At 36.7% G+C, this 13,854-nt stretch overlaps 1 protein-coding gene across 3 annotated transcripts in view; it reads left to right on the top strand.

Annotated features, from left to right (window-relative positions):
* LOC106163871 (laminin subunit alpha-2) overlaps positions 1–13,854 on the top strand; it is a 74,432-nt gene that overhangs the window by 48,260 nt on the left and 12,318 nt on the right. For all 3 annotated transcript variants that reach the window (XM_013541578.3, XM_013541579.3, XM_013541577.3), the window contains 25 exons: positions 1,154–1,267; positions 1,621–1,844; positions 2,255–2,463; positions 2,780–2,886; positions 3,216–3,393; positions 3,759–3,865; positions 4,242–4,425; positions 4,554–4,693; positions 4,963–5,193; positions 5,470–5,610; positions 6,025–6,195; positions 6,453–6,659; positions 6,787–6,911; positions 7,201–7,309; positions 7,724–7,864; positions 8,048–8,175; positions 8,447–8,536; positions 8,712–8,905; positions 9,285–9,427; positions 9,761–9,853; positions 10,076–10,187; positions 10,420–10,564; positions 10,787–10,982; positions 11,118–11,237; positions 11,447–11,595. In XM_013541578.3, coding sequence (XP_013397032.2) covers positions 1,154–1,267; positions 1,621–1,844; positions 2,255–2,463; positions 2,780–2,886; positions 3,216–3,393; positions 3,759–3,865; positions 4,242–4,425; positions 4,554–4,693; positions 4,963–5,193; positions 5,470–5,610; positions 6,025–6,195; positions 6,453–6,659; positions 6,787–6,911; positions 7,201–7,309; positions 7,724–7,864; positions 8,048–8,175; positions 8,447–8,536; positions 8,712–8,905; positions 9,285–9,427; positions 9,761–9,853; positions 10,076–10,187; positions 10,420–10,564; positions 10,787–10,982; positions 11,118–11,237; positions 11,447–11,595 — 3,758 coding nt within the window. The remainder of the gene's footprint in view (positions 1–1,153; positions 1,268–1,620; positions 1,845–2,254; positions 2,464–2,779; positions 2,887–3,215; positions 3,394–3,758; positions 3,866–4,241; positions 4,426–4,553; positions 4,694–4,962; positions 5,194–5,469; positions 5,611–6,024; positions 6,196–6,452; positions 6,660–6,786; positions 6,912–7,200; positions 7,310–7,723; positions 7,865–8,047; positions 8,176–8,446; positions 8,537–8,711; positions 8,906–9,284; positions 9,428–9,760; positions 9,854–10,075; positions 10,188–10,419; positions 10,565–10,786; positions 10,983–11,117; positions 11,238–11,446; positions 11,596–13,854) is intronic.

The raw sequence follows: 13,854 nt of genomic DNA, 5'->3' as shown, positions 1-13,854 counted from the left end.
GTCTTGTGTTCACATCAATGAAAATAACACTGATGACTTATTGGTGTCAGAAAAGTAGATATTTTGTAGATATTTTGTTTTTGAGTGCTTTTTATTTTTTAAGTTTTATATTTTGTTTTGGGCAAGGGATTATGCATTTGCTTGTTTTGTCTTGTGATGTTCTGTCAGCTAATCAACTCATACCTCTACCACTATTTTATATTACATTTTCTAACTTGCATCTACTTTAGACAGTCTTAATACTTAGCTTGATGTTTATGTTCTGATTCACCTTGAATGTTAAAAGTCTTCTCTTGTTTTAATGAACATATGTAAGTGAGTCATTGAACAATTATAGAAAATGTGTGTTTATTCGTAAATAAATGTTTCCTTATTTGTACTTTAATATTATATGGACTCGTATTAACATGTATTTTTAATAATTGGTTATTGTTTTGTTAAATCTATGTTATATGTATTTGTTTAACAATATTGTAGATTAGATACATGTTTACACGCAGTCATTAAGAATTCACAAAGAACAGATATTGTTCACAGACTAACAGGGATTTTTAAAGTGGAGAATGCATGTCAACAGAGTCACTTAGAACATACATGCCAAAACAGACATTATATACATTCTATTTAAACCAGTCATTAAGAAGGACACAGGGGACATGGCCAGTTGTTATTATAATGATTACAGTAGATTCACTAATATAGATGTTTATGATGACATTTGACAGAATATTAACCCCATCCACATGCTAACTACGTAGCTGTAGTGTATCTGAATGATAACAATGTTCAAATTTTGTCTTGACCCCTGCGTAGCAGGGGTGTTGTAGATGATAGTAACACAGACAGCCTCTGTCCTTGTGTTTGTGAAGAACTGACCACATCAAGATAACTGTTTACATTACTCCGCTAGCACTGGTGTCATATCATTGTGGTGTGACAGTTATAAGCCACGCAGATAAGATGATGAATAATGGTCTCTTTAAAAAGATAATAATGTACATACTCAGGCTTGGCTGTGTTGGTATCTCATCTATATTTCAATATTGAAGTGGAAAAGTTTGGGTCTTGGGGTTTATTAACTATGATGTGCTTTGCGATCTCCTGGGTGAAAATATTTGTTGTAATTTTTGTTTGCCATGCATCGTGCTTGCAGGTGTGTGAGCGTGGACACCGTCGTGTGAACGATGTGCTGTATGGTGGAATTTGTGAGCAGTGTAATTGTAATAACCATGCTGATACCTGTGAGGCTTCTAGTGGGCTCTGTACTGTAAGTACAATACCGAATGTTTGACAAGATATCACTATTAAACCTAGCACGTGTATCTAACACAGTCACATCCTACTCAAGAATACAATTTTAAGTTGAATCTAAAAAGTAATTGTACGTGTACCAGTGATTGATGGAAAAGATTAGAGAAATTATGGTAAGAGGATATTCCATAGCAACAAAATAAAATGTATGTAAAATGTATGAATTTTGTCATAAAACGAGCATTATTTTCATATGCCATACAGTAATACTTATTTTACTTTTATGCTATGAGCCAAGGCTAGACCTGTTTTAACATTAAAATCATTATCACTGTCATATTTTTCCTATGTTTCACTTTGTTCTTTCAGAGTTGCAGAGACAATACCGTAGGACCACATTGTGAGAATTGTGAATTTGGTTATTATGGCAATGCTACTAGAGGCACTCCCAATGATTGCAGACCATGTGCTTGTCCTTTGGCAATCAGCACCAATAACTTTGCATCGAACTGTATGGCAGCTCCCCCTGGCTCTCAGGAAGAGTACTTCTGTGTGTCTTGCCCTGATGGCTATATTGGAAACCATTGTGAAATGTGAGTATTCCTGTTTCTACACTTCAAAGATGAGACACACTTGAAGAAATTTGATTGTCTTATTTTTCTTAAATAAATAGAAGTTTTTTTTTTCTGTCTGGTCAAGTCCAGGTTAATATCACATCCTTTAAATTCTGCGGTTATCTTCATTCATTGTGTTTGCACTTGAATAAACTGAAGTGCCTTCTCTATGGGACATGCACTGAGAACTTCAGTTTGTATCAAACTTGATAAATATTTAGATAGATATATATAGTCAGGTATTTAACAGGTCTTAAAAAATGTCAGTTGGGAATAAGTATACGTCATTGAACCTGTGCGAATTTGAATATTGCATGTGTTAGATGTGAGGGACTGGGTATGAGTTGTGACAGTTTGTATTTGCTACAAATTTTTTTTCTCTTTTTTAGGTGTGATGATGGTTACTTTGGTAACCCCTTGGTCCCAGGCAACTATTGTCAGCCTTGTGCTTGCAGTGGTAACATCAATCCCAACGCGGTAGGCAATTGTGATCGTATGACAGGACAGTGCCTCAAATGCCTCTTTAATACTGAAGGCTGGAACTGTGCACAATGTAAACCAGACTATTATGGGATGGTGTATGGAAAGGGATGTAAAGGTTTGTGCTTGGCATGCAGAAATTGCTTTTGAAATGATAGTATGGAATTATGAAAACAATGATTTCAAACAATGCAGACTCCTTTTAAGTTCCAATAATTAACCTATGATGCAAGTCACATTTGCAACTAAAAATTATGCTGTTAATGTGTTACTGTCAGTTTCCATGTACTTAGAATGAGTGCTCTGATGTAAAAACAGCTAGCCCCTTCATAATTAAAATGATAAACAATTTTTTAAAGATATATAAAGGTATGAGGTATGTTGACCCCATGAAGTAGAATTTCATGTGGATTTAATTTGAACCCTCATTCCAGAGTGTGACTGTAACCAGTATGGGTCTACAGGTACTTCCTGTGATCAGAGGTCAGGCCAGTGTTCCTGCAGACCATACTATGAAGGCAGGGCATGTGACTCTTGTGTGGTGAGTATACACTGTCTGGCATAGCACACAGGGGTGTGATACAACATATTTACATGTATCTAGATGAAATTTTTTGACTGGGATGACATCTCATTTTCTGTTTGAAGCATAATAACCATTTACCTTTTGCTCACCAAAACTCAATCTGTTTTAATGGGTTCAAAGATTTTTGTATTAAAACTTACACCTTAGTGGTTGCCAATCTTGTTTTGAAGTTTTGCTGTAGGGTTGTTGATTTGGCTATTGTGTATTTTTCAGTGTCAACTAGACTGACAATAACTTGTTTTTAAATTTTCACGAACTTCTGTTGCCATTTTTGTTTTTTTCAGGCTGGCTATGGTAACATTATAGCAGGTTGTCCTAGGTGTAGCTGTAACTTGACTGGGTCTGTGTCCAACCTGTGTGACCAAGTCAGTGGACAGTGTCCTTGTAAAAATGGTGTGGGTGGTCAGTACTGTGGCTCATGTCTGCCTGACCACTGGGAGTATTCTGAGGAAGGGTGCAAAGGTGAGTTATATGTGGTCTATTTCCATAGTTTGTTTTTTCTTGCCTCCTATACTAAATGGAAAAAAAAGATGTCTAGGGGATCACTTTTGTTACCATAGCATTTTCAAAATTTTGGCAGTAAATGAGAACAACATGGCACTTTTTTTGTGCAGAAATAAGTAGCAAAAGCTTAATTTCATTGTTGACAATTGTGCAAATGTTAAATCAAATGTCAGTTCCTGTGCATGAAATACATCACTGACAGCTGAGACTTATCATAGTAGATTGGATATATATTCAGAAATATCCATTCAAGTACAGTATGAATGTTTTTGAACAGTGTTAATATGAATAACAATACTGTGGTTGCATATTGTGTGTTCCAGCCTGTGATTGTCACCTGAAAGGTTCTAATGACAGCCAGTGTGACTTGGTGACAGGGACATGTACCTGTCAGCCTAATGTGATAGGAGACAAATGTGACCAGTGTGAGGTAGGCAGTGTTAACTCTTGCAAATGAAAAATTTTGAAGATAGCGATTTTTCTGGCCATGGTGCTTATGTTTAAGTAGTTGCTTTATTGAGAAAGATTAGGAAAGAGTGGCCAAAGTGATAGTTGGATATGTTCCTTTTTTTAGTTTTATATTGGTGTGGAAAGTTTAGCATAAGTAACCACAATTCAGAGTTTTGAGATGATAGAATAACACAAACTGTCATCAGCATTTGATTATAGCAAAATTGTTAAACACAAAGGTTGCTACATTTGACTTTGAAAGATAATTTTATAAAAATATTCACACTGCTCTCTGTAATTAGAATTAATCTCAAACAATAATATTGTACTGTTCCTAATTTTTGCCACTGTTTCAGATCAACTACTATGACTTGGACTCTGGCAATGGCTGTCAATCATGTGACTGTGATGTGACAGGTTCCACCTCACTGCAGTGTGACGTGACCAGTGGTCAGTGCCCCTGTAAGCCAGGAGTGACTGGACAGAAGTGTGACCAGTGTAGACCAGGATACTATGGATTCTCTTCAAATGGCTGCACAGGTAACAATTAACACAGTTCTGTTCAGTTTTCAAGCTAACTACCTCAGCTTGTGCACTGATTCAGCATGATTTACTAATGTGCAGAAATATATTTATACCATATAATTAATACTTTTTTTCTTCTCCAGAATGTCCTGTGTGCCCTGTGGCTGGGCAGGTGTGTGATGCAGTGACAGGAGAGTGTGTGTGTCCCACCAATACTGAGGGTGACAGGTGTGAGCGCTGTGTGCCAGACACCTGGGGACATGATCAGCTGTTAGGATGTAAGGTAAGATGTAACAGGTGTCAACAAGGATAGAAGTACTTAATGCCACTAATTCTTAAGAAGGGGTGTGTGTTGCAGTGAGTTTTTGAAATGAGAGTTTGATGTACCAAAAAGCTTTTTGATTTGTGCTGAAATTATTAAATTTGAAATTATTATATTTAGCAATAAATTTGGGTGCTCATTTAGTTAATGAAAATTTTTAAAAGATATTTTCATCATTTTTGTGAATTCAAGAAAAAATGTATGCATATTTTCTTTTTCTTTGCATTCAGCAATGCAACTGTAACGTGACTGGTTCCCTGGACACTCAGTGTGACACTGTGGATGGTCAATGTGAGTGCAGACCAGAGTATGATGGCATGAAATGTGATATGTGTCGCTTTGGCCATTTTGGATTCCCTAACTGCCGTCCTTGTCACTGTAATGAGAATGGAACCGTCATGTCTGACTGTAATGCCAAAGGTCACTGTCAGTGCCAAGAAGATGGACAGTGTCCTTGCAGGGTACGTTTAGGCTCTGTCAACATGGGGGTGAAGTGTTGCTAAAATGACCAAAATAAAAAGATTTTATGTAAGAAATTGGTTGTAACATAAATGAGAGGTTCACATTTTTAATCATTTATAGAGTAAAATGTAGAATAAGTAAGATCTGATTAACATCATATCAATTCATTATTATAGTCATTACATTAGATTGATTAATGTATATTGATTTGACATGGATTTTTTTGTATGTAGGTTCTAAGTTACCAGTGCAAATTGTGTATTGTCATTTCTTAGGGGAATGTTGAGGGTTTGAAGTGCAAACACTGCAAAGAAGGCAGCTTCAGTCTGCAGTCCAACAACCCTGAAGGCTGTACTTCCTGCTTCTGTTTTGGAAAGTCAAACATTTGTGAACAAGCTCAGCTCACATGGAACATGGTAAATGTGGTTGTTAAGAATACCCGTTTAAGCTACTTAGGAAGTTGTGTATGTTAATTCTGGTTGCCCAGGTCAAAGTTAATGAGGGACTGAGACTGTTTTAAATAAATATTTTTAGGAAGCTTATTTGCTTATTGACAGCAATTTATCAGTGAAGCCAATGTAAAGTAAACGTTTAATTTTTAAGATATGTACAATAAAAAATGCATCATCTTCTTAAGAACAGAAAAGTAAATATTCTTATTTTGGTTATTGCCTTTCACAAGAAAAAAAAACAAAAAAAAACAGCCACTTCAATGTCCGCTACATTAAAGATGGAGTAGAGGGTTTAGCTTGACGTGAGTCTGATGTAATTTCAGTAAATGTCTTATTTTACACAGCATAAATTGAAATGTATCGCACATGTTTTTTAAGACTGAAATGCCTACAAGGAGTGTAAGAGTGCAACTTGATGGTGTGTCAGTGACCACAATTGAACCAGCCCTTCATGTAATCCCTCCAGATGCAGATGCCATCTTTGTCACTTCACCTGATGAGGAGCGCCCTCTATACTGGAGTGCTCCCAGGAAGTTCCTGGGTGATAAGGTTAGGAGGTTATAGCTGTGACAAATTGTGGGTGAAGAATGTGATATGTGATTAGATGATAAACAAATTGAATTGTCAAAGTTGGAAGATAAAATTTTGAAATTAAAAATGGATGCATGTATGTCAGCAAAAGAGATACGACCTTGCAGTATAAAAATAAGGCAACTGATGTGTTGTCAGTAGTCAAATTAATGCCTATCTGAGATTAAAAAGTGTTGATTTAAGGCCTGCAGTATTTCAGTTCTTTCTTCTTTCAGACCTTGTCTTACTATGGCAAGCTGAAGTTTGTGATCTACTTTGAAGATCAAGACTCCCTGAACACACTCCCTATCCCCATAGTGGACCATTCTGAGTACAGAAGATTCCCACTTGTCCGTATTACTGGGAATTTCCGTGTGGTCCTGGACTACTTTGCTCCATTGACTCCTGGAGTAGAGAATGAGTTTGAGATTTTTCTGAGAGAGGTAAAATATGTTTTTGTTGTTATATATAAACACACCTTTATTGTTCATCATCAAGTGGCAAATCAGATTGATTTTGTGTGATGATCTAGATGTGATATAATATTAAGATTGTTTCTGTTATCTCCAGGACCAGTGGACAGACCCCCTCCAGCCCAGCAAGCCAGTCACCAGAGAGATGTTAATGGTGGGACTGCAGAATTTACAGAGCATCAAGATACGAGCATCAGGGAATTCTAATCTCAAATATGCTGAGTAAGTAGACAGGTTGTCAAGTGGTGATGCCTAACTGAAACAATGATAACTTATCAAGATTAAGTTATTGTAATACAGGATAGACTGAGACAAGGTTCACGATGGACTGGGGTTTTTGACTGCTTTAATTATTGCTTTAAAGTAAAGCATTTTTATAAAAAGGGCACTGAAATATGTTTTGGTAAATTGTTATTTGACTTAAAAAGTTCTAAGCTTGGTTGCTAGATTGATGTCATTATATTTATGTGGTTCTTTAAAAACAACCATTGTAAACCATTGTTAATTATAGGATCCGTGGGTTGAGTCTGCAGCATGCCACCAATGCCAGTGCAGGAGAGGCTGCTCTGGGTGTGGAGAGGTGCCAGTGTCCACCTGAGTATGCAGGACATTCTTGTCAGGTATAATGTGACAGTGAGGGAGACAGTTGATAGTGTGCTACGTATGGCAGTGTGCTAGGTGTGACAGAGTGATAGTATTAACAATTTCTGTCTGTTTCACACCACAGAGTTTAAGACAGGTACTATAACTGGTGTGTAATTGTATGTTTGATGTTGTGCCTATAGGAGATTAAATTGGTGCGATCAGTATACAGGACTGTGTTTCAGCATGATGCTATTTAATGATTGTGCTGTTATGCATCTTGAGCCAAGAGTTTTGTTGAGTTCAATATAATAGTGAGTTAAAGATATAAAATAACATGTTATATATAAACGTATTAATTATGGAGATGAGTTTAATGCTGCAGTATGTTATAGAAGGTGCATGGTGTTTAAGGAACCTACCTTTCAACTCTAAATTGAACTCTTATTCAGGATCCAGCCCCTGGCTACTTTCGTTTTTTCCCATCCAGTAACCTTGAGGAGCCTGAGCTTATCAAGCTGTTAGGAATCAGCAAGCCCTGTGAGTGTCATGGCCACAGTGACATGTGCAATAAGGAGACTGGAGTCTGCTTGGTAAGGAAAAACTTACTTCTTCGTAACTGCTTTATTTTGTTCTCAAATGGAGCAATTTTGATTTCATTTTGACTCAAAATATTTTTCCAATGATTGTGATCAGTGCAGTTACTCCTAACTCCTTAATGTATCATTACTTCAGCAGTCACACCTAACACAACCATAACCTATGACTACTTTCAGAACTGTGCTCACAACACAGCAGGTGACCACTGTAATACTTGTGCTGAAGGTTACTATGGAAATGCCACATCAGGGCGAGAGGATGCCTGTCAACCATGTGGATGTCCCAGACTGGAACCACAGAATAAGTAAGTATAATCATCCTGTGTACCCCTTGTAAGATAAAAGAAAAACCTTTATCATAGAAGACCATTATTATTTATGAAGTTTAGTAAGAGATAGCCAGACTTATTTGTGTTTTTTCACTTGTAAGATGTAAAATTATAATAATTTGATTTTAAGCCTGTTCTCTTCAAAATGTTTTTGTGCAAAAATTTTGCATTATTACATAACATGTATAAAAATATTTGATTGTGCATTTTTGGCAAATTCAATTTTACGTGTTCTTGTTTTCTTCAGTTTCAGTCCCACCTGTGTAACCAATGCCACAGCCGATGGGTATGTGTGTAATGCCTGTCCAAGGGGATATGAAGGAGATCATTGTGAACGGTAACTTTGTGATTTCTTTGTTATCTTGTCACTTCACTCTTTAGCATCTGAAGTAAAACTTGGCAATATGTATTATATTTTTTAATGCTATTTCATTTGAAATGTCCACAAATTACTCTATTTGAAGATCTTATGCAATAAGTATTTTTATTGGACTTACTTAAAATTGTTTCAGATGTTCTGACTATTTCTATGGTGATCCTACCAAGCTGGGTGGGGAATGTGTACCATGTGACTGCAGTGAGGATGGTTCATTGGACAATCTTTGTGACAGGGAGAGTGGCCAGTGTATCTGTCACCCTGGGGTACTGGGCAGGGCCTGTGACCAGTGTCAGCCTAGATATGCTGTTGTGAATGGAAGATGTAAATGTAAGGCACAAAAATTCTATTTTTTGTTGCATTCTTGGCATCATCATTGTTTCAACTTTTATTTAAGCTGCATAGATTTAATGCCAATCTTAGCAGTACTATCAAACAAGTTGCCTCTATAGTTAATGTACATTATATGTGGCAAGATGTCAGAAATGTCAAAATTACCAAAATAGTGTAATTCACTTATGTATGATTTTGCTTTACTCAATACATACATATACAATGTACATAACAAGTCAGTATTGTTTAACAAATTGCCATTTTAGCCATTTGCTGTTACTCTTGGATTTTTGTGTTTTATATTTTTAATTCATGCCCTTGTATTCAATTTTTATAAGCATACAACCAGAGACTGTATATTCTCTATATTTTACAGCATGTGATGTTGGCTGTACCAGAGACTTAATGGTGGCAGTAGATGAGATGGAGGTGATGGTCAGAGGGGTCAACACGTCCACCATGGTGGTGATTCCATGGGAGAGATTCTTTGCCATGGAGAACAAGACCCAGGTTCTTAGGGTAAGTGTGTTAGTTGTATACCACACAGGAGAGGATTTATGATCCCCTGAGTCATCAGGTACTACTGTCAGAATGTTTCTCAAAATCAAGATAATCTGAGTGTGATGGCGGTACTTCTTTGGACATTTGATTAGAGGTACCAGCAACATGCATGGTAAAGTGTTAGTTTGCATGGCTGGGTAAATGGGCGGTGATGTGCAAATTTGATTTACTTTGATTCACAGCTATATTATATAGGAGTTAATCTTACATAGAATACAACCATAACCTATAGCATAAAGTGATGACAAAGAAGCACCAAGAGAATGACTATATCCCCTTGTCAAATTCCAGGGCAAATTGGATGCTATAAGGAAAGTCAAAGTGGGAGATATGGAGGTCATTGTTAAAGAGCTTCAGGCCAATGCCACCAAGTTATATACTCAGGTAGGGCATAGAGACCAACTGCTTCTGTCATTTTGAGGACTTTATTTATTGCAAAGGGTTAGAATTTTGTGGTTACTTATATTGGAACATACTTCCACGTTTTATGCACTGAAAAAGAAAATAGAGTTACATATTAAAAAAAAATTTTCTTATGTCAGCAATGTCATGATTGTACATAACTTTGCACTGAGGAATTACTTAACTGTTTATTGTGTTGCACAGACTTCCAGTATGGCAAATGATGCAATGGGTTATAGCATGGTGGCATCAAACCTAAGCAAAACTGCAGATGGTATGGAGAAAGAGATCAGAGAGATAATAACTTCAGCCAGAGGTGAGAATAAGTCATGGAATATTGAAGTGCCATATTACCAAACACATCTTACCTGTATTGACAGAACTAGTAGATAGTAAAAGTAAATGACATATTTATAATTTGTCAACTGTATATTTGCCAGTGAATTTGAGAGTGCACAGTGACAGATTTGAATTAACCAGGAAATCAGAAGCAATATTACATAATTAATATTGTTGTAGTTTATTTTGCTTTGACTTTTGTTTATCAGATCTCCTAGACAACCTCCCAGATGTACATCAGTTATCTGGTAATGTCAACCTGACCTCAGTAATGATGAGGGCCCAGGACATAATGAAGATGATCAGAGAGAGGGATTTCAAAGCTAATATTGAGAATGCTGATAATGAGTTAGAGTAAGTTACCCAGTTAGATAAAGATTTTAAATGAGTATTTTGTACTAAAGTGGGCCATTCATACAATTGCTAAGGGATCAATTTAGATGAGCGGCAAGATCATCATCCAGAAATGGAACTGCATTTCAGTGCACCAGATGGTTACTTTAAAAAACTAATCATTTTTTCAAATGACTAAAACATGGAGAGAATTTCTTCAATAATTCATCAATTTTTGTTCAGATTGGCCAAGGCACTCAAGTCCAGTATAAGTGACCTCCAGTCCAAGCTGACCAATGTGACTGATGCTGCCATTAGCATCCAGGAGCTGGCTGACCGGTTGAATGACCTTATCAGCCTTGCAGAGCAATCAGCCAAGGATTCTAGAGCAGCTCTGGAGCTTAACCAGAAAAATGATGAACTGATAAAAAAACTGCAGGTAAATGGGAGTGAATATCATGGTGACCCAGTTTTTTTCTTTCTTTCATTGTGAAAATTGCACTGCAGGTTTGTGTAGTGTTGGAACTTTGTTCTGCAGTCAGATATTTCAAGTTTAATTCTCTTTATTTTGCAGAACATGACCCGGGCTCTCCAGACCAGAGCTCTGGCTGTTTCGTCTATGTTGAACATGTCTTCAGAGATGTTGAAAGAAGCCAACATGACATTACCGAACAGTAGTGCTGAATTCCTTAGGGTAGGTATTTTTAGGTTACCTGTAAAGCTACAATTTTATAATACATTATAAACTGAAAATAATTATACTTTGACATTTGTGTGTTTGTCTTATTGTATTCATGAAAAATTGTGTATCTCTAAAGAAATTATATGATAATTATGAAATTTCCTAACTTCATTTTTTATAGTTTATGAAGTTTTATGTGGAATTTTGTTTTATTGTTCCAGGACTTGCTTGAGCAGCTGAAAAAGGACACTGAAAACCTGACCATAGCTGCTGGACTTCTGAGGCAAAATCTTCCAAATCTAGAGCCAAAAGTGAGGCAAGCAGAGGAACTGGCAGAGAAGCTGAGAATGCAAGCAGATAACTTAGACAAGTAAGGAATATGCCTAAACCAAAGACACCTTTGTTCTTCTTTAATGCTATCAGTTATTGTTTTAAAGTGTTATCAATTTTTTTATGCCTGAAGTAAAGGTAGAAGCTGAAGTGCTTGTTTATGAATAATTTTATATAAGACAAAAATTAATTTTTAATCAATTTTTCAACCCCTATTAATACATTCTTAATTTCCATTGTATTAATTGTACCACCAGCGTTAGCGCTGGCGGTACACATGGTTTCGGTCTCGTCCGGATCATTCCGCCAGCTCCGCCAGACGGCTACCGTTATCGCTTCTCCTCCTAGACGGTAAGGGCCCCCGTACCCATCTCTTGGATTTAGGTCACCTATAATCTCAGCTCGTTCCACGTAAAATTTGGGCTTTGCCGGTATTAGGGTCTGGGTGTGGCACTCATTGCAATGCACCCTTGTCCAAAAATGGCAAAATTAAATGCTAATTATCTACCCTACGGAAGGGGTTATGGGAAAAATTTCTACAGACGGCTTTCCAAAAGTCATATGTGTAGATTTCAAATATGCCCTTGGATTTGACCTTTGACCTTTACTTCAAGGTCAAACGGGCCAAAATTTTCAAAAAAAGAATATTTTTTATGAAAAAATTTTTTTCCCTGTTATTCAGACACTACACAGACTTAACCAATAATATTATTGGAAATTGTTACCCTTCAAGTCATCTTTCATCTCCATGAATTTGGGGTCAATCGGTGCATTTTCACTGGAGTAACGGCCATAAGATGCCGAAACTGAAAACTGTCTCTAATTCGGGAACCGTTAATGCTAGAGACCCATTCTTTTTTGCATTTTGTAGAGCATGTAAAGCCCAACACTGGTAGTGGTCTCCGTTTTTTTGTATTCCAAATGGTTTTCGAGTTACACTATCAAAAAGTACATATTGGTGGTGAAAGCAAAATGTGCAGTACGGTATAGTCAGGTGGCTCAGTCCAAATTTTTTCCAGAATTGTGCAATAGATGATAAAAGCATGAAACTTTCCCCGATGAATTAACATTGGGTGTTCATCTATTTTGGATCAGGGGGTTGACAAACACCCAATGGTCATTCATCGTGGAAAATTTCATGCTGTTATCATCTTTTGCACAATTCTGGATAAAATTTGGACTGAGCCGCCTGACTACTTTTCACCATGAACTAAACTTTGCATATTTTGCTTCCCTTTCATATCCAAAACTGGCAGAGATAGGTCCATAGTTACTATTGGACTTGAATAGGAAGTCATATACTGGCAATCTAAATGTGACCTTGAAATTGACCTTTGACCTACTTTTCACCATGAACTAACCTTTGCAAATTTTGTTTCCCTTTTATCTCCAAAACTGGCAGAGATAGGTCCATAGTTACTATTGAATTTGAATAGGAAGTCATATACTGGCAATCTAAATGTGACCTTGAAATTGACCTTTGACCTACTTTTCACCATGAACTGAATTTTGCAAATTTTGCTTCCCTTTCATATCCAAAACTGGCAGAGATAGGTCCATAGTTACTATTGAAGTCGAATAGGAAGTCATATACTGGCAATCTAAATGTGACCTTGAAATTGACCTTTGACCTTCTTTTCACCATGAACTGAATTTTGCAAATTTTGCTTCCCTTTCATATCCAAAACTGGCAGAGATAGGTCCATAGTTACTATTGAAGTCGAATAGGAAGTCATATACTGGCAATCTAAATGTGACCTTGAAATTGACCTTTGACCTACTTTTCACCATGAACTGAACTTTGCAAATTTTGCTTCCCTTTTATCTCCAAAACTGGCAGAGATAGGTCCATAGTTACTATTGAAGTTGAATAGAAAGCCATACACTGGCAATCTTAATGTGACCTTAAAATTGACCTTTGACCTACTTTTCACCATGAACTGAACTTTGAAAATTTTGCTTCCCTTTCATATCCAAAACTGGCAGAGATAGGTCCGTAGTTACTATTGATCTAGAATAGGAAGTCATACACTGGCAATCTAAATGTGACCTTGAAATTGACCGTTGACCTACTTTTCACCATGAACTGAACTTTGCAAATTTTGCTTCCCTTTTATCTCCCAAACTGGCAGAGATAGGTCCAAAGTTACTTTTGAAGTTGAATAGGAAGTCATATACTGGCAATCTTACTGTGAAATTGACCTTTCACCTACCTTTTGATGAACTTTTGATATATTTTTTTGCATATTTTGAAAATTCTTGTTGATTGCATTTTTACAGCTTGTCAAGCAAAAGACTG

Source organism: Lingula anatina, chromosome 1, assembly GCF_051362555.1.
Source record: "Lingula anatina isolate TDL-2025a chromosome 1, LinAna3.0, whole genome shotgun sequence".
NCBI lineage: Eukaryota > Metazoa > Brachiopoda > Lingulata > Lingulida > Lingulidae > Lingula > Lingula anatina.
This window is presented reverse-complemented; position numbering and strand designations above follow the sequence as displayed.